The sequence below is a fragment of the Clinocottus analis genome, unplaced genomic scaffold (genome assembly GCF_023055335.1).
Source record: "Clinocottus analis isolate CAN_PGR_092001 unplaced genomic scaffold, fCliAna1.0.p SCAF_32, whole genome shotgun sequence".
Taxonomy (NCBI): Eukaryota; Metazoa; Chordata; class Actinopteri; order Perciformes; family Cottidae; genus Clinocottus; species Clinocottus analis.
Genome location: NW_027176065.1, coordinates 1,161,662 through 1,181,608, shown reverse-complemented (window position 1 = coordinate 1,181,608; position 19,947 = coordinate 1,161,662). Strand labels below are relative to the sequence as shown.

The 19,947-nt window shown below is 42.6% G+C and overlaps 2 protein-coding genes across 7 annotated transcripts; both read left to right on the top strand.

Moving 5' to 3' along the window:
* The first annotated feature begins 412 nt into the window (after positions 1-412).
* Positions 413-8,490, top strand: sh2d5 (SH2 domain containing 5). Of its 3 annotated transcripts, none has more exons than XM_068595879.1 (11): positions 413-754; positions 2,613-2,739; positions 3,269-3,334; positions 3,421-3,501; positions 3,594-3,668; positions 4,002-4,148; positions 4,967-5,167; positions 5,258-5,456; positions 5,821-5,926; positions 6,011-6,170; positions 7,607-8,490. In XM_068595879.1, exons 1-11 carry the CDS (start codon positions 711-713, stop codon positions 7,814-7,816), a joined length of 1,416 nt encoding a protein of 471 aa, XP_068451980.1. In that variant the 5' UTR covers positions 413-710; the 3' UTR covers positions 7,817-8,490. The 3 variants fall into 3 exon arrangements, with proteins under 3 accessions (XP_068451980.1, XP_068451978.1, XP_068451977.1); XM_068595877.1 differs by having other exon boundaries at positions 2,610-2,739; XM_068595876.1 differs by having other exon boundaries at positions 2,559-2,739.
* A 1,508-nt stretch (positions 8,491-9,998) lies between these two features.
* Positions 9,999-18,428, top strand: kif17 (kinesin family member 17). 4 transcript variants are annotated; one of them, XM_068595849.1, is made up of 14 exons: positions 9,999-10,439; positions 10,684-10,830; positions 12,865-12,966; positions 13,272-13,461; positions 14,192-14,644; positions 14,773-14,867; positions 15,004-15,199; positions 15,394-15,491; positions 15,607-15,692; positions 15,977-16,205; positions 16,373-16,631; positions 16,743-16,804; positions 16,904-17,024; positions 17,999-18,428. In XM_068595849.1, exons 1-14 carry the CDS (start codon positions 10,209-10,211, stop codon positions 18,190-18,192), a joined length of 2,463 nt encoding a protein of 820 aa, XP_068451950.1. In that variant the 5' UTR covers positions 9,999-10,208; the 3' UTR covers positions 18,193-18,428. The 4 variants fall into 4 exon arrangements, with proteins under 4 accessions (XP_068451950.1, XP_068451949.1, XP_068451951.1 ...); XM_068595848.1 differs by having other exon boundaries at positions 16,901-17,024; XM_068595850.1 differs by lacking the exon at positions 9,999-10,439 and adding an exon at positions 10,535-10,610 and having other exon boundaries at positions 16,901-17,024.
* The last annotated feature ends 1,519 nt before the right edge of the window (positions 18,429-19,947 follow it).

Here is a 19,947-nt window from a genome sequence, read left to right as displayed (position 1 = left end):
TAGCTAACGTTATACGTTAGCTAACGTTATACGTTAGCTAACGTTATACGTTAGCTAACGTTATACGTTAGCTAACGTTATACGTTAGCTAACGTTATACGTTAGCTAACGTTATACGTTAGCTAACGTTATACGTTAGCTAACGTTATACGTTAGCTAACGTTATACGTTAGCTAACGTTATACGTTAGCTAACGTTATACGTTAGCTAACGTTATACGTTAGCTAACGTTATACGTTAGCTAACGTTATACGTTAGCTAACGTTATACGTTAGCTAACGTTATACGTTAGCTAACGTTATACGTTAGCTAACGTTATACGTTAGCTAACGTTATACGTTAGCTAACGTTATACGTTAGCTAACGTTATACGTTAGCTAACGTTATACGTTAGCTAACGTTATACGTTAGCTAACGTTATACGTTAGCTAACGTTATACGTTAGCTAACGTTATACGTTAGCTAACGTTATACGTTAGCTAACGTTATACGTTAGCTAACGTTATACGTTAGCTAACGTTATACGTTGAACAGTTGCATGTTCCTTCATTTCAGCGGATTACAAATGTAGAGGTGTATGATGTTGACAAGAAGAGACTGAAAGGGTTGGACCCAAACGTCCGGATTTAAAAACCCAGCAGCAAAGCAGTGACCGTGGGAGGACGTCCACCCGGAGCTTCTCCTCAAACTAACTTGCATGCTAACCGGAGATGGTTAGCTGGATGCTAATAAGCTTTCAAGGATTGCTGCAGAGGTGAGTGTCAAAACCAGCGGATGCCTGTTAGAGTTTAATGGTTTATCTTTCCCACAGCAGAACACATCCTGGACATTGTTAGAGTTGGGTGGACTCATATCGGACTATAACTTTATCTAAAATACCAATTCAACCCCCAACGTGTGTGTGTGTGTGTGTGTGTGTGTGTGTGTGTGTGTGTGTGTGTGTGTGTGAGTGAGTGAGAGAGCCAGAGAGAAACATAGTTTTTTGTTGACTCTGATTGTGGCTGTTGTCTGTAGTATGAAGCCTGTTTGTAGGAGATATTTCCCCACAACTTATCTGTCTCTTTATATTCATCTGTTGGTGTGTGACATCATACTTGGACACATCAGGGACGGCGTTGCCTTCAAAGACCTCATCAGGTCACCTCACTGCAGGCCCAGTGTGAATGCTGCAGGTTGTGGGTTCTACTCTGTCGACAATGTAAAATGTGATGTCTCTCTTTCTGAATCTGTTCTGCTCTAAAGCTCTTTCATGTGAGGGTGTGGCACCTCTTTTATCCTGTAAACCTCTGAAATTCAACCCAATGTTTGTTAAACATTCTGCTCTGAACCTCTCATGCCCAAAGTTACACTTTGTTCATAGTTATTGGACAGTGTTAAGCATTGTTTTCTTGAAATAAAGCTTTGTTTTTTAGAATATTCTACTCAAAGCCTCTTTTCTTCTCATTGTGGAGTGCTATTTAAACCAGCTGCTGGTTTTAACCCCTGTGTAAATGTACAATAGATATAGTTACTATTGAGTGAGTGTGTGTATGTATGTGTATATATATAGTTAACAAAATAAGGTTTATAGTATCAAACTGGTTGGGGTCCATTGTCACATCTCAGCTGTCTACGGCTTCAATGTGTCACCAAAATAAAAGCATCTTGCGCTCTGTGTTTCTCAATACTGTCTATGCAGCAGCTCGACACTTTATACTTTATGACATCACACTTTTGAGTTTGTGCACTTTATGTTCACTAATATTTTTTGCACCGTCAAGTTTTAGAACATTATTTCATTATCTCTTTTGTTCACTGATTTATTTCTTGCTTTTTGTTTAGTTTATTTGTTGTATTTCATAATTGTAATTGTGCTTTGGCAACAATTAACAATTTAATTACATATTTTATGGACTATATATAACATGAAAAGAATCCACATAGATATTAGCAGCACCTTTTTCATAGTATGAACACATAATTAGAAATAAGTATCATGAAAATCAAAAGATGAGTTTATGAACAAATGCAACCAGAGGTATTGTGCAAATACATTACATTATTTATATAATTATTAAATTCAAAGAGAAAATGTAAAAAATAAAATGGGTTGAAACTTTCCCAATATTTTATTTTAGTAAAATAGTTTTTAACTTTGTTCTCCTGCATCTTGAGGAAAAACTTTATTCTTTTCACCGTGCAGTTCTGCACAAACATTTAAATGTGTATCCATTAAACTACACTATTAATTATTCGTATTTTCAATGATTTTTGTTCATGTAAAAGAAAAGAAAGAAAAATGTCCCAAGCACAGATTCTGCCCGCAGGTGAAGGAGTGATTTCCGGTAACATTTCTGTTTATGAATGAAACTTGACTTTCCCACCGCCACTTGACGTGTGACGTCACCGGGGCGAATTGCGCAAGGAGAAGGAATTTGTGGAGCTTTTTAAAAAAAAAGAAGAGCAGAAAGAGGAACGCGTGGAGCAGGAGAGGGAAAACCAAAGTGTTCGTACACAGAGACAGCGGCTGGAGAGGGAGGAGACGTCACTGCGTTATCTTCCTCTTTCATATCTCACAGGCCGACGTGTTCGTTTCTCTCCCCCGGCCCTCCCTCCCCTCCCCCGGGCAGCAGCAGCACACCTGGGCACCGCGGAGCGGCAGCAGGTAGAAAGAGGAGGAAGGACGTCCACGTGAAGAAGAAGAAGAAGAAGAAGAAGACGACGAGGCGGAGGACCGTGTGGAGCCTCCGACTCCCAAAAGTGAGTTTTCTGCCACTTCAAAGCCTCGTTACACAAAGTCAAACACCGCAGTGGATACACACACGCGCGCGCGCATACACACACACACACACACACACACACACACACACACACACACACACACACACACACACACACACACACACACACACACACACACACACACACACACACACACTCCACACGGGGCGGAAACGGTTCAAAGGTTTGTTCCAGAGGAGTTTCTCATGGTTGGATGTCGTCTCACTGCGGGAGAAAGGGAGTGAAACAAAGTGCGTTTCACTTTGACGCGTTAAAATAATGAGATGAGCTGCAAAATGATTTTAACGAGGACCAAATATAAAACAAATCACAGGTAACCTCACAGGTAACTTCAGTTAAATCACGTCCCTCTTGTAAACTGTCAGGATGGAGCTGTAACTTCAGCTTCATTGGACTCCTCCTGTCACACCACAGCTGTGATTGTTTGACTCTAGTTTCCTCTGTGTGTGTGTGTGTGTGTGTGTGTGTGTGTGTGTGTGTGTCACAGAGATCCTCAGGCATCATGGGGGAGGCGCCGGTCAAGGACGATGGCACAGTGACGAGATCAGCAGAGGTGACTCCAGAGATGTGATTATGTTTTCTTTCTTTTTAAATGTGTGCTTTCGTTTTTAACTAAACTCGCCTTTTTTGTTTTTAAAGTACGTGGGCTCATTTCCTGTGGATGACCGCTGCTTGGATGACCAGATGGAGCAACTGCACTCTCAGCTGAAGTCCATTAAAGTGAGTAAAGGGTTAGACTAAAACAAAGCAGCAGCTTGTAATTGTTAAATTTAAGAATAAAACCATTAAATATGTTGGTTGTCTCCCATCAGACGTACAAAAGACGGAGGCCTGTGTCCCTAAAATTCTCCATCAAAGGTGTGAAAATGTACAACGAGGATGAAACGGTACGTATTATAACATTACACACACACACACCTTCCTGTATGACCCCTGAAGTGAGGACCAGGTAAATTCAAATTGGGACTGAGGACCACGCTTTCTGTTGTACTTAAAAATACATGACTGTTGCATTCGAGCACAAGGAGGCTGCCTGACTCCAGTTCCCACTAAACAAGGTGTCTGGTTGTCTCAAGTGCTTTTAGTACTGTATCTATAGTGTACACACACGTACACACACAAACACACACACACACACACACACACACACACACACAGGTGGACGGCGTGTGTGTTTTCAACCAGAAGGCCTCAACGAGTCTTTAAATCTGTGTTCCCAGACGCTGCTGATGGCTCACGCTCTGCGTCGAGTCTCTCTGTCCACCGCCCGGCCCGTCGACTCCCAGTTCGCCTTCGTCTCCCACAACCCGGGCAGCGCCGACGCGCAGCTGTACTGCCACGTGTTCCAAGCCCGGCACTCCAGAGCGGTAAGGAAAAGACCCAACGACCAGAGGGGGAGTCGCTCCGGAGTCGAGTCCGCTCGAGTGTTCAGGGAGAAAGTCACAGCGCCGACGTGTCTGGGTTTTCATAAAGTGCAAATTGGGACTTTATGGCCCCATAAAAAGAGTTCATGTGTGATACTTCAAAGGGAGAATATGTCTTGTCTCTTGAGGAGACGCTGACGGCTTCAAGTGTTGCCCCGAGTTTAACTTTTTTCCTCTTGACGACCACTGAAACTTTCAGGAGGTTGTGACGCTGAGGTGGATCGTCTGTAATCTCAAACGAACCATTTTCACGTCTTTAATCTCGTGCTTAAAGGACCAGTGTGCCGGATCTTTAAGGCAGAAATGCAATATAGTACTCGTCAACTGATATTAATGTGTATTCACCTGGGGTGGTGTTGTTTTCGTTGGCTTGGGAAGAGCCCTCCTTAAAGAGTCTGCCATGTTGTTTCCACAGAGAGAGAGAGGCCCAATCCCAATGACTCTTATTTTAGTTGGTTGCAATCTACCACGTCACCACTAGATGGCACTAAATCCTACACACTGTCTTTTTTTTAAAGCAGCGTTTGTGTCTTCGGCTCAAAACCCAGTTCTAAAACGTAAAGAAGAGTGTTCCTGTGATGTCGCTTCGACTGATACTTTACAGATTCAACAGATATTTCTTGTGCTACTCGTTTTTTGCACAGCAGCATTTGGACATTGTAGCTTCAACTGTCTGTCACGTACTTAAGAACCGTTTCCATAACGTTAAATATTGCATGGCTCCAAAATGGATGACGTCGTGTCCACGATCCCTCCTGCAGGCGCAGTTCCTGAACCTGCTGCTCTGCCGCTGCTTCCAGCTGTGTTATCTGGAGAAGCACCCGGAGGAGGCCCAGTCGGACGCCGTTGGCTCGACGCCTCGCCGCAACCCCTCGCTGCTCAACCACGGCTTCCCTCTCAGCGTCAGCGCCCTGGTCTCCTTCAGAAGAGCGCCGTTTCAGGGGCTGCTGCCGGGGGCGAAGGTCTGAAACCTCCTTCTTTTTTCTTGCGTTCACTCCTAGCATCGTGGTGCGTTTCACCCTTTTATAACCGCCTGTGTTCACCGTCCACAGAAGGTTCAAAAGTCCTCCAATGACCTGCCGGAGAAGACTTCCTCCGGCAGCCCAGAGGAAGTCTTCCCCACCTCCTCCCCGTCGCTGGTGCGAAAGCAAGCCATCCGCACCAAGGCGCTGCGCTCCGGCGCGTACCGCTCCTTCACGTTCACGCCGCTCAAGCAGCGCGTCGTCCAGGAGCGACTGAGCGCGTCTCAAGGTGGGCCGAGTGTTCACAGAGCGCTGAGCAGAGTCAGGGAGATGATTAGGTAAAGCGACCTCCTCCGTGTTCAGGTGACGGGGAGCAACTCACTGTCTGTCGTGGTGTCAGAAGACAGTGTTTTCTGACGGATTAAGGTCTCACGTGGGGTATTTTTGTCGCTAAGTCTTCTCTAACGCCGTCGTTTTATTTAACCGCCGCTTGCTTTGTTCATCTCAGTCTTGTTGCGGTTATTTTTAAAAACGAAACCGTTTGGGGTCGCGTTGGATTCTTCCGGTGCGATAGAGGCACTTTCTTTGAGGACCATCTCTGCACGTGAGCGTCTCCAACGCCACAATGACTTCTCCTCTTCTCTGTGACTCAGCGGCGGGAAAAGACGACGCCTCGGCGACGAGGTCCCGCCCGCCGAGCCTGGCCGAAACCGAAGAAGCTCTGGCTCAGGCTGTGTGGTGTTGGGCTGGCATCGCAACGTGAGCGCCGCTCGCGCATTGTGTTGTTGTGTTGTTGTGGTGTCATTTGTGTTTGTTTCTAACTGGTCTTGTGGCGTCTTTCAGTGACTGCAGCCATTCGCTGCTTGCAGACGACGTGCTGGGGTCGTACCTCCTCTGCCCGCATCCTAAAAAACCCAAAAGTGGCTCTCTCATCATTCGCTCGCCCGGTGGCCTGATCACACACCTCATCCAAAACACCCGCACGGGGAAGTTCCTGCTGGAGGTAGTCGCTCTGTCCAGATTTAATACCTAATTACTGGCAGAACGGCACTGATATGATGCTGATGTCGGTCCAACACTGACTCAGATAGCTGGATCCTGCAGATCTTTATTTTAATAAAGAACAGTACATTTACATCTCTGTATTTATTTGTGACATTGTCTTTTACAAAGTCATGAAGGCAATAAACCGGATGAAGGCATCTGGTTTATTCATTAAAAACTGATATCAGATCAATACTCTGTATCGGCCAACAGACTCCGGGATGATATTTGCTTGCATTTGTAGTAAATGGCTCAGAAAAATGAGCTTTTACTCATTTCATTTTTTTTATTTTTTATTTTAGGAGCATTTTTTTTAGGGAAAATAAGTAAAAATGTTTTCTAAAAAAAAAATATTTTTTTTAATTTTTTTTGGAGAACTTTTTATTTAAAAAAAAAAAAAAAATTGGAGCAGTTTTTTTAGAGAAAACAAGTAAAAATGTTTTCTAAAAAACTTTTTTTTTAAATTCTTTTTTTTTTTTAGAGAGAGAGAACTTGTTTTGTTTTTTTGGAGCAGTTTTTTAGAGAAAATAAGTAAAAATGTTTTCTAAACATTTTTTTTTAAAAGTTTTTTTATTTATTTTTTGGAGCATTTTTTTTCAATTTTTGAGAGAACTTTTCTTTTCTTTTTTGGAGCAGTTTTTTTAGAGAAAACAAGTAAAAATGTTTTCTAAAAAAACTTCTTTTTTTATTTTCTTTTTTTTAGTAAAAAAAAAATGTTTTCTAAACTTCTTTTTTTTTGGAGAGAACTTTTTTTTTTTTTTTTTTTTGGAGCAGTTTTTTTAGAGAAAATAAGTAAAAATGTTTTCTAAATTTTTTTTTTTTTTTTTGAGAGAACTTTTTTTCTTTTGAGAGAACTTTGTTTTTTGGAAAACATTTGAGAACTTTTTTTTAAAGAACTTTTTTGAGTCATTTCCCCTCGTTACTTTTTTTACAACATTTCTTACTGTTTTTAAACAAGCTTAGTTTAAAAGGCATTTTTGCGTACATACTTTAGTATGTAAAGTATGTATCTTCCTCACAAGTGTGACTTTCCATAAGTTTTCAGAGTTTTAAAGTGTATTATAACTCGGCTACATGTCGCGTGTCGTGTATTTTCTACCTGCTTGTTCAAACTCTTCAATGAGAATTCATCAACTTATTTCCAGCGAGTCATCGTGAACCCTTGTGGATGCATATTTGTCTTTTATTTATAAACTAAGGTACTGGGTGTTAACGAGCAAAAGTACACTTAAATTGCAAGTACTTGGATTTATTTAGACTGTAAGCTCTGAGACAAACTCCCTGAAACCGAGACTTTTGTCATCATCATTGTTGGCGTTTGACTCCACGGATGAATCTGTGTGACCTCGGCTGTGTTTCTTACTCTGTGTTTTCTTCTTTCTCTCTTCGTGGCAGACGTACAAGACTGAATTCGGTTCCATCGCCGAGCTGATCGAACACTACACAGAGACTCGTGGCGAGCTGGCGTGTCTGCTGAGCGGCGCTCGCGTCAACCACTGCTACGAGTGGGAGGAAGCGGCGAGCGCCGAACCGCACAAGAGCCAGAACAAAGCCCACAGCGAACGCTCCCACAGTAGAAGCTCCCACAGAAAGCACTGGTTTTAAACCCTGGACACTGGAAACTTGTGGACTGCCAACCTCAGAATAAGTGACACCTTTTTTCTTTATTAATTTTGCACATGTATCTTATCTTTTTATACCACATTTGTTGGGTGGAGGCTTCATTAACTGCATACGATGCACCTACTAGTGTTGGCACTTACTGTACAGTACAAGTCATTTCATCAAAGGGTTCTTTTCTGTGCTGCTTTTATGCATTTTAATGTCTTTTTTTATTTTTTAAGTATTTTTTTAATTGTGCCTTTAAGGCATCAGGAGTTTCAATGTTTTTTTAAAGACTTAAAATGTATCGAATTTATACCGTGGAATTAATTGTTGCACATTTTTCATAACATTGTATCATTTCTTGACTTTTAATCTTGCTGATGGCCTTTGAATAGCAACATGTTCAAAGTATCTGTTTAGAGCGTTTAATGTCACAGTTTACTAGTTTTAACTGGTAATGTTTGTTAGTGTGCAGCGTATATTCCTCTGCATGTCTATGAGAGTATTGATCATCAGGTTGTGTGTGTGAGTGTTTTCTGGTCCAAAAAGTCTGCTTCATAACCAAGTCAAGTGTGTTTGTTTCTGTGTTTTTCTTCCATCTTTTCCAACAAACAGTTTTCCTATCGTCCACCGGTTTGAGATTAAACGACAGATTTTCTCTGTTTCAACCAAAATCCTGTAAAGAAACAAAGTTGTTTTCTGTTGTTTATGAGCACAACATCACCTGCAGGTTTGGGAAACAGTCTGATTCTACTTATTAATTATGGTGAACACCGTTTCCAAACTCCAACGCCACATTGCACCGATATGCACACAGATGCTTCTTTAACAGCGTTTCTGTTCACCGGCTGCTTTTTATCAATGAAGGCTAAATAACAGAAACATCTGTTTTAATGTGACGCATTCAACAACAACACAAACTTAACATTATAACCTTAATGCACGCGGGTCTGAAGGTAGTAGAATCACTGTCTTTTTTTTTTTTTACCCAAGCAAATTTCTAGTTTGTAAGTAAATAATCTCAATCTTTGCTCTGAAAAAAAAACAACGGTCAAATAAAAAAAAAAATGCTCTCAAAACTAAAATTTGCTAAAACAAAACAAATTGCTCTCAAAAAAAGAACCTTTGCTCTCAATCCCAAAAGTTCCAAGTTGCTCGTGGACGTTGTGTGCGTAGTGGGCGGGGCCTGCGCTGCTGGATGAGTTTCTATTGGTGGGCTCTCGGCTCTGAGGTAAGATGACGTCATATTGCTCTGCAGCAGCACTTCTCTGTGTTTTCATGTTGTTGGTGTCCTGGAGTCTCTTGTTGAACGACATTTGAGGGAACTTTTTTTTTTTTTAAGCGCTTTTTTTTTTATTGAATTTTTTTTTTTTTTTTAAGCGCTTTTTAAAAAAAAAAAATTTGTTGAACTTTTTTTTTTGAAAGTGCTTTTTTTGAGAGAAGTAAAAAAATTCTCTCCCACAAAAAAGTTCTCAACAATTTTTTTTTTTTGAGAGCGGTTTCTTTTTGAGAGAACTTTCTTTTTTGAGAACTTTTTTTCTTTTTTTGAGAACTTTTTTTAAAGCACTTTTCTTTTTTGGACATTTTGGAGAACTTTTTTTTTTTTTTTTTTTTTAGAAAACTTTTTTTTCTAAAAAAAAAAAACCAGCAAAGGTTTTTTTGAGAACTTTTTAATTATTTTTTTAGAGCTTTTTTTTGAGAGAACAAGTAAAAATATTCTCTCTCCAAAAAAATGTTCTCTCAAAAAAAAACTGCTCTGAGAGAACTTTTTTTTTTTTTTGAGAGCACAGGTTCAAATCTATTAGTAGTTCTGTCTTTATATTTACACGGGTGTGTTTATATTTCATTCCTCTGGGAAGCCACAAGTTGCTTTTACTTGTGTTTTTGTAATGTTTTAAAGGCACTAGTTAGTGATTAGTTAGCCAGTGTAATGTTAAATATAACTAGTCACTGTTCAAATGAAGAAACCATTAATGAAGGTACTGCTTCTTTACTTTATATATACACAACTAAAATATGACTGTCATAACGGTGAAGACATACAATTACTGTAATCGATGACGTCACTCCCACCTCACCTGTCCGGTGGGCAGGAGGGGGGGGGGGGGGGCGTGCCCGTCTCGTGACGGTTGTTTATAGTTGCTAAGCAACTTTATTAAACGTCACCTGTCCAGTGCACCACGTGTCCGCCTCGAGCCTCAGACGAGTCTCAATGTTTGAACTCTCCCCGCAGGTGAGCTGCTCTCAGCGGGCTGCGACCGGGACGTCACGGCAGGAGACTCGCTTCATGTATTTATGAACGGAACTGAACATGTCCCCTTGATCACACCCGTCACGCGCTGCTGGTGCTGCTGGTGCTGCTGGTACTGGTGCCGCTGGTGCTGCTGGTGCCATGGGGTCCGAGTCCGTGAAGGTGGTGGTCCGCTGCCGGCCCCTGAGCGACCGGGAGCGCGCGCTGGGCTCCGGCGCGGTGCTCTCCATGGACCCGCGCCGCTGCCAGTGCTTCATCTCCAAGCCCGGCGCGGCGGACGAGCCGCCCAAGCAGTTCACCTTCGACGGGACCTACTTCATCCAGCAGACCACCGAGCAGATGTACAACGAGATCGCGTATCCTCTGGTGGAGGTGAGCCCCGCGGGACACCGTAGATCCCCCAACACACAGCAGCGGGTGCAGACGCAGGCAAAGCTGGACACTGGACACTGGACACCTCCAGTCCAGCAGCGGCCTCTCTTATTGCTGCACACTGCACACCTCATGATTTACTAAACAGTCTGCTGTCAGTCACTTTAAAAGGTCAGCTTTACAAACTTTTTTTGTAAGGCACCCTCATGAAAAAAGGTCATTAATGCCATATTTCTTCTTTCAGGGCGTCACTGAGGGATACAACGGAACGATCTTCGCCTACGGGCAGACTGGCAGTGGGAAGTCTTTCACCATGCAGGGGGTGACGGAGCCCGCGGCCCAGAGGGGGGTCATCCCGCGGGCCTTTGAGCACGTCTTTGAGAGCATTCAGGTCAGTGGAAGCAAACCGGAGTTCAACCTGCAACATGATGCAATGTGTGTGTTCATGTGTGTGTTCATGTCTTCTGGTGTATGGAGGTAGATTTGTGTATTTTTTACACAAGGAAATTTCTAGTTTGAAAGTAAATTATCTCCAAATCTTTGATCTCAATTCAAAAAAGTTCTTTAAAAAAATAAATAAATTCTCTAAAAAAAAAAAAAAAACTTTCCTCTCAATCCAAGTGCTTTTTTTGTTGAGAGCATTTTTTTTGAGAGAACTTTATTTTTTGAGCTTTTTTTTTGAGAGAGAACTTTATTTTTTTGAGCATTTTTTTTTAGAGAACTTTTTTTTTTAGAACAATTTGTTTTTTGTAGCAAATTCTTTTTAGAGCAATTTTTTTAAACTATTTTTTTAACAGCAATTTTTTTGAGAGAACTTTTTTTTGAGAGAGAACTTTATTTTTTGGAGCAATTTATTTTTCGAGAACTTTTTTTTTTTAGACCATTTTTTTTTTATTAGAGAACTTTTTTTGAGAACTTTTTTTTTTTTAGAGAACTTTTTTTTAGAACAATTTTTTTTTTTAGAATTTTTTATTTTAGAACAATTTTTTTTAGAGAACCTTTTTTTAGAACAATTTTTTTTTAGAGAACTTTTTTTTTAGAACAATTTTCTATTTTTTTTTGGAAAACTTTTTTGTAACAATTTTTTATTTTTTTTAGAACAATTTTTTTTTTTTGGAGAACTTTTTTTTTGAACATTTTTTTTTTTTTTTAGAACAATTTTTTTTTTTTTTTTTTAGAGAACTTTTTTGTAACAATTTTTTATTTTTTTTAGAACAATTTTTTTTTTTTTTTGGAGAACTTTTTTTTTTAACATTATTTTTTTTTTTTTTTAGAACAATTTCTTATTTTTTATTTGAGAACGATTTTTTTTAGAGAACCTTTTTTATAACAATTTTCTTTTTAGAGAACTTTTTTTTATAACAATTTTTTAATTTTTTGGGAGAACTTTTTTTTATAACAATTTTTTTTATAATTTTTTTTAGAGAACTTTTTTTAGAACAATTTGTTTTTTGTAGCAAATTGTTTTTAGAGCAATTTTTTTAAACATTTTTTTTAACAGCAATTTTTTTTGAGAGAACTTTTTTTTTGAGAGAGAACTTTATTTTTTGGAGCAATTTATTTTTCGAGATTTTTTTTTTTAGAACAATTTTTTTTTGAACTTTTTTTTTTTTTGAGAACTTTTTTTTAAGAACTTTTTTTTTTTTAGAGAACTTTTTTTTTCGAACAATTTTTTTTTTTTTGAATTTTTTTTTTTATTTTAGAACAATTTTTTTTAGAGAACCTTTTTTTAGAACAATTTTTTTTATTTTTTTAGAGAACTTTTTTTTAGAACTTTTTTTTTTTTTTTTAGAACAATTTTTTATTTTAGAACGTTTTTTTAGAGAACCTTTTTTAGAACAATTTTTTTTTTAGAGAACTTTTTTTTTAGAACAATTTTTTAATTTTTTTAGAGAACTTTTTTTTAGAACAATTTTTGTAATTTTTTTTAGAGAACTTTTTTTTTAGAACAATTTGTTTTTTGTAGCAAATTCTTTTTAGAGCAATTTTTTTAAACAATTTTTTTAACAGCAATTTTTTTTGAGAACTTTTTTTTTTAGAACAATTTTTTTTTATTAGAGAACTTTTTTTGAGAACTTTTTTTTTTTTTTAGAGAACTTTGTTTTTAGAACAATTTTTTTTAATTTTTTTTTTAGAGCTTTTTTTTGAGAACTTTTTTTTTTTAAACAATTTTTTTTTTTTTTTAGAGAACTTTTTTTTTTAGAGCACTTTTTTTGACAAAGATTTAGAGATAATTTACTTTCAAACTAGAAATTTGCCCGGGTAAAAAAGACACAAATCTACCTCCATACTGGTGGGATGGCGAGCGGACCGGCTGCGGGTCTAGTCTCTGTTCGGGCTTTCGCTCAGAGACGATACTTTTGTGTGTGTGTGTGTGTGTGTGTGTGTGTGTGTGTGTGTGTGTGTGTGTGTGTGTGTGAGCTAGTGTGCAGAGGATACTAAATTCCTGGTGAGGGCCTCCTACCTGGAGATTTACAATGAAGAAATCCGAGACCTTTTGGGGAGCGACACCAAGCAGAGATTGGAGGTGAGTCTCTCGACGCGCCGTTTGTTTCAATAAACAAAACCACCGGCAACTGTGTGTGTGTGTGTGTGTGTGTGTGTGTGTGTGTGTGTGTGTGTGTGTGTGTGTGTAACGTTAGACGTCCAAACACTGAAGTACAGTCGTTATTAAACTCGTTTCTCAGGCTCTTTCCTGGCAGCGAAACACTGAGCTGCTCATGTGGCGCAGACGGCGCCGTGGTTTCTTAAAGGTCAAGGTGACAGTTTATTTTCGTGTGTGTGTGTGTGTGTGTTTGTGTGTGTGTGTGTGTGTGTGTGATGCATGCTCAGCTGAAGGAGCATCCGGAGCGCGGGGTGTATGCGCGCGACCTCTCCCTGCACACGGTGCACAGCGTGGCGGAGTGCGAGAGCGTCATCGAGCGCGGGTGGAGGAACCGGGCGGTGGGCTACACGCTGATGAACAAGGACTCCTCGCGCTCCCACTCCATCTTCACCATCCACCTGGAGATCTGCAACACAGGTGTGCACACACAAACGTGCACACACACAAACGCACGATAGCTGCAACATGTTGAAACACATCTATAATCCTGTTCATTGTGTTTTAATCTGCATGAACTGTAGAAACATGTGATCCTTCCAGCTGCTCTAAAGAGGTGTGTGTGTGTGTGTGTGTGTGTGTGTGTGTGTGTGTGTGTGTGTGTGTGTGTGTGTGTGTGTGTGTGTGTGTGTGTGTTCGTGTGTGTTCGTGTGTGTGTGTGTTCAAGTGTTCATTTTTGACGCCATCTCCTTTTCTTTTTGCATCTACTTTTCTCTGAATTCTTACTTTTTCTTTACTTGACTTGTTCAGAAACATCCTGAACGTGTTGTTTTCCAAAAGAACGTGAAGGCGACGAAAGACAAATAAAACAATAAATAACTGGATTCAAATTTCAGACAGGGAGCCAACATATTTATGGAAATAACAAACAATTTAAATGTCTCACAAAAATGCTACTCGGTTATAAAAAATACAAAGTTGAGTCGGGGATTTTTATTCATAGAGCTCATTGAGGTGACGCTTCTGAACTGTGAAAAAACACAAATGTTAAAGTAATTCTGAGAACAGATGATGATGATAATAATAATAATAATAATAATAATAATAATAATAATAATAATAATAATAATAATAATAATAATAATAAACTAGTGAATAAAGAGAAGGGAGAGTTCCTGCTGTGTCGCGTTAACGTGGTTTTGACTCTCAGACGCAGACGGTCAGGATCGCCTCCGGGCGGGTAAACTCAACCTGGTGGACTTGGCAGGAAGTGAGCGTCAGTCCAAGACCGGCGCCACGGGCGAGCGCCTGCGCGAGGCCACGAAGATCAACCTCTCGCTGTCGGCGCTGGGCAACGTCATCTCGGCGCTGGTGGACGGCCGCTCCAAGCACGTCCCCTACAGGGACTCCAAGCTGACCCGGCTGCTGCAGGACTCTCTGGGGGGGAACACCCGCACGCTGATGGTCGCCTGCCTCTCGCCGGCCGACAGCAACTACGAGGAGAGCCTGAGCACGCTGCGCTACGCCAACCGGGCCAAGAGCATCCAGAACCGGCCTCGCATCAACGAGGACCCCAAAGACGCTCTGCTCCGCGAGTTCCGGGAGGAGATCAAGGCGCTGAGGGCGCTCGTCTCGGGCCGGCTGGGCGCCGCCGACCTCGCCTGTGAGGAACTCGCCGTCGACTGAACTGTTTTGATGCAATATTTAAATGCAAACATGTTCAGCCAACATGAGTTGACTGTTTTCCACGACCCGTCTTCCTGAAAAGCTAACGTTTGTCCCATCATGCAGCTCTGCTGGCCGCTCGGCTGTCCGAGGCCTCCGCCGCGGATCCTCCAAGACCTCAGTCCTGCAACACCGACGCGGAGAAGGAGAAGATTAAAGAGGCAATCGCGGCGCCGCTCGCACACCGATGCATCACTTGGCGTCGCCGTGTGAGAACGGGGTGATTCATGGCGCCGTGTTCTTCTCTCTCTCTCTCTCTCTCGCTCTCTCGCTCTTTCTCTCGCTCGCTCGCCGCAGGAGTACGAAGTGAGGCTGGCCAAGTTGCAGGCCGAGTACAACGCGGAGCAGGAGTCCAAAGCGCAGCTGCAGGAGGACATCGCCGCGCTGCGCTCCTCCTGCGACGCCACGCTGTGCGACCTGGAGAAGGGGCGAGCCAGCAGGGGGAGCCACGCCCCACTGGACGGAAACAGGAAGTCATCGCCACAAGAACCATGTGAGTAGTTTGTGCTTTCTGTGCCAACAAGATCCACACTTGAAGTGTGTGTGTGTGTGTGTGTGTGTGTGTGTGTGTGTGTGTGTGTGTGTGTGTGTGTGTGTGTGTGTGTGTGTGTGTGTGTGTGTGTGTGTGTGTGTGTGTGTGTGTGTGTGTGTGTGTGTGTTCACCAAGAGGTCTTGATGTCCTCTCAGCGTCAGAGAGCTGCGTGACGGAGGAAGCTGAGGAAGAGTTCTGCCACGACGCTGACGCCATGTGCCTCAGTGCAGCTGGAGAAACCTCCATCAGCAAGGTACTGTCCTCCAGCAGCCGGAGAGAACATGAGACATCCACCCCCGTAGCTTGAAATGAAAATATAACTATGCATTATTAGATCTACTAGAAACTTAAAGGGTGTTATTCGCCAGCCTGCTGTACTAGACCTCGATGTCCCGACAAGCCCAGACGGACGCTCACCTGCTGCGCCTCCGGACCAGCAAAACGTCCTGGAAAGGTATGAAAGCGCACGTTTTATACACACAACCAACCCTCAGCCCTTCTTGCCCTTCATGACGATGAAGATCTGCATGAAGATGAGCAGCGTGGACTCACAATAGTCCGGCATGTTATTTTTTGCAGATGTATTCGTATGAAATTGCAGCACAGAAATGCCAAACGAGGTTTGAGGTCGTTTAGAGACACTTTCACTGTTCAATAGTTTGAGGGAAAGTTTTAAAAGTCCGTGTTTGGGCCTCAAACCCTCGTGCGAGTCGTTCCCAGCGCTCCGTCCCTCCGCAGGCTGCAGCAGCTGGAGCAGGAAGTGGTCGGCGGCGAGCAGGCCAGGAACAAAGAGCTGAAGCAGAGACAGAAGCAGAGGAAGAACCTGGCCGACCAGAGGAAAGCCCACCTCGTCCGCGCCCTGTCGGAGAACGGCGAGGACAGCGAGAACGTGCTGCTGGACGTCTACAACTCCATCCAGGAGGAAGTGCACGCCAAGAGCCAAATGCTGGTCAAGGTCCAGGGCAAGGTGGGGAAACGGGGTTTCCAGGAATGTTTAACAGGGTTCAGAGTCGATGTGCACTGCCATTGAACCGTCACACACACACACACACACACACACACACACACACACACACACACACACACACACACACACACACACACACACACACTGACGTGAACCTGTCGCGACAGCTGAAAGCGGCCAAGCTGGAGATCCGAGACCTGCAGGCCGAGTTCGAGGTGGAGAGGGACGACTACCTGGCGACCATCCGGCGGCTGGAGAGGGAGGGCCAGCTGCTGCACGGCCTGCTGGAGCGCACGGCGCCCCTAGTGCGCCGCGACTGCAACTACAGCAACCCGGACCGCCTGAAGAAGGAGGCGCTCTGGGACGAGGACGGCGCCGCCTGGAGGCTGCCGGACGTCACGGTGCAGAAAACCACGCTGCCTTCAGGTGCGGAGTGTGTAGAAGTGAAGCGACGATGTGGCGCCTGAGTGTAAATGTGTGGTTTTTTTCGGTAGAATCAAATCTTTAAATGATCTTGTTTCTTCTTCTCTCTCTCAGCGGTGCAGCCGAAGCCTTCAGCCGGCAGAGGCTCAGCTGTTGACACCGGAGAGCAGTTCATGGTGCGTTTTGTGTGTTTTGTGGTCCATGCATCATCATCATCATCATCACGCACACACACACACACTCTGAAACACCTGACGCCGGCTGGTCTTCAGCAGGTGGAGGAGGATCGGTACAAGGAGATGCTGGACCGCAGCGACAGCGAGAACATCGCCAGCAGCTACTTCAAGTCAAAGAGGGCGAGTCAGCTGCTGGGACGCGACGGCACCAAGGGACACGGTAACACAACACAACACGGTAACACAACACAACACCACACGGTAACACAACACCACACGGTAACACAACACAACACGGTAACACAACACAACACGGTAACACAACACAACACCACAACACAACACAACACGGTAACACAACACATGTAGAGGTTTAGTTGTCCAGTTAGCTTTGTTGCAGAATGACGTCACTTCACTCTCACTGTACTAAATGTGCAGAATGCCGCGTGTGTGTGTGTGTGTGTGTGTGTGTGTGTGTGTGTGTGTGTGTGTGTGTGTGTGTGTGTGTGTGTGTGTGTGTGTGTGTGTGTGTGTGTGTGTGTGTGGGTGGGTGGGTGGGTGGGTGGGTGGGGGTGGGTGGGTGGGTGGGTGGGTTTGGTCTTCCTTTAAATAAATATCAGTTCCTTGAGGCGGAGCAATTAATGAAGCCAAGATTAAATCCTTAAATTTGCGGGACTAATACAGGAATATCTAATAAAGAACATCTCATGGAGGAACATCTCATGCAGGAACATCTCGTGCAGGAACATCTCGTGCAGGAACATCTCATGCAGGAACATCTCGTGCAGGAACATCTCGTGCAGGAACATCTCATGCAGGAACATCTCGTGCAGGAACATCTCGTGCAGGAACATCTCGTGCAGGAACATCTCATGCAGGAACATCTCATGCAGGAACATCTCATGCAGGAACATCTCATGCAGGAACATCTCATGCAGGAACATCTAATCTAAACATGGTACGACATGTATATTGTTTAAAGTGTAGATAATTGGATGAACCTAAAATACGAGCTGTAATCTCAAAAACAAGCCACAATCTGAACAGATTGCTACGTAAATGTTTCGGTGTAAAAAAAAAAAAGAGCTCCCACTTCCACTTCCTGCAGCTCTCGAGGCTGAGCCGCTTCACGTTCAGGTGTTTTCGGGCGTCGCTCGCTGGCTCCGCCCGTCTGATGGAGCTCTTCTCCCGCAGCCGTCCACTCTCCTCCGCTGGCGAACGGGTCGGCCCACCTGACCCCGGGCGGCGGCGGCGGCGGGAACGCGGCCGGCGGCGGCGACTCCGTCCTGCCGCGTCCCTTCCGCCTGGAGTCGCTCGGCGTCCCGGCGTCCAACGCGAAGGTGAAGCGCAAAAAAAGCAAATCGCACATCCACAGTGAGGGAAACTGAAGAAGACGCTTTCCCCCAAATGTTCCTGAAAGTGAGTCCAGGTGTCTCAAATTTTTGCTGTACAAAAATAAATGTAATGTTTTGCTTTGGACGCTGGACTTGTTTTAGTGCCTGAAAACATGTGATGTCAAAGTCCAGCTGCTGCAATATTTACCTGAAATGTGCTGATTTGTAAACCACCGTTTCAACCTGTTGCTCATCTTCTGGAATTGTTGCTGCTGAATAGATCAAATAAAGAGGAATGAATTGATCCACGTCATGTGGAGCTTCATTTACTTTGCACACAGGCGTTAACACAACAGCTAATGGATGACTCCATCACTAATAAGTCAATAAAGAGAGAAGCTTTCATTTATTCCTGAAGCAAATGTTGAAGCTTCTTTTTGAGGCAGAAGACACAAACATTGCATCAATAACAATGGATTATCACATAATCTCTCTCGCAGGAGGCCGTGGTATCTGATAATCTCGTTCCTCTTTGCGGCTACCTTTATATGGAAGCCCATTCCCGCCACACACCCCAAAAAAATTAGGACCCCCCCCCCCCAAAAAAAAAATTAAATTAGGATGAAAAAATGCAAAAAAAACATTTTTGACCCCAAAAAAAAAATAATTGGACTTTTTTTTTTTGGTCCTAATCTTTAAAAAAAAAAATTAGGATGGAAAAAAAAAAAATTAGGTCCTAAAAAATAAATAAATTAGGACACAAAAAAAACGTTATTTCGTCACTTTGGTTTTACAAACCTTCATTTAAATGTAAATATATATTGTTCATACAACAAAACAAGTACAAGTCACAAAATAGTCCAATCTTGTTTTAATTCACGTATTCTTTCAATTTAACATTGCAACTGTTTTATATTCAAGTGCTCTTGTTATTTACCAAAAGATAACTTTACAATGTCAACCACCTGTAAGCTTATTGATGGTTACTTTAAAGTAAATATATGTGGACTTTGTATTTTACTCAGTTCTTAAAAATGGTCAATGGAACAACTGACAACAACAACAACAACAACAACAATGTACTTTGTGTACAAATATTAGTTACAATTATTTTTAGGCTGTAACTGTAATTTTGACATTTGTAGTCAGTTAAGTTCTCATTTCTCTCCTGGAATGAATTTTTTTTGGTTGCCTTTTTTTAAGTAAACAAAAAAAAAGTCTTTTTTTTTGGGGTTCTAAATTTAAAAAAAAAAAATTTGGTCCTAATTTAAAAAAAAAAAAAAAAAAAAGTCTTTTTTTTTTTTTGTCCTAATTTTTTTTTGGGGCGGAAATTGGCTTCCATACTTTTCTGCCAGAGTATCATATTTCTAAAATAAAAATGTCTGGGGCCTGATTTCTTCGTCCATTGTTTCACACCACTGGACCGGCAGAGAGCCGGGTCGGTTTCTAAACCCGACACCCTCGTTTGGCCCTTTGACACCGACACCGAGGCCCATCGGACGAGCGCCTCTCGTCTTTAAAGAGCGATCACGCCGCAGAGGAAACTGTGATCGCCTCTTCTTCACGATAATCAACCACAAACTAATTCAAGAAGCCTTTTCTAGTCAGCGAGTCTTCCACCGGACGCCTGCTGAGAAAACGGTCAAATACAAAGCACGAGGTCGTCTGAGTTCACCTGGAGGCGGCGATGACGGGATAGTGAAGAGCAGCTGAGCTGTAAGAGGAGTCGCTGATGGTCGTTGTGTAAGCGGAGCGTTTGTAAGGAGGCGGAGCCTCACAGGTTCATGAGATGATCGAGTTTGGCTGAAT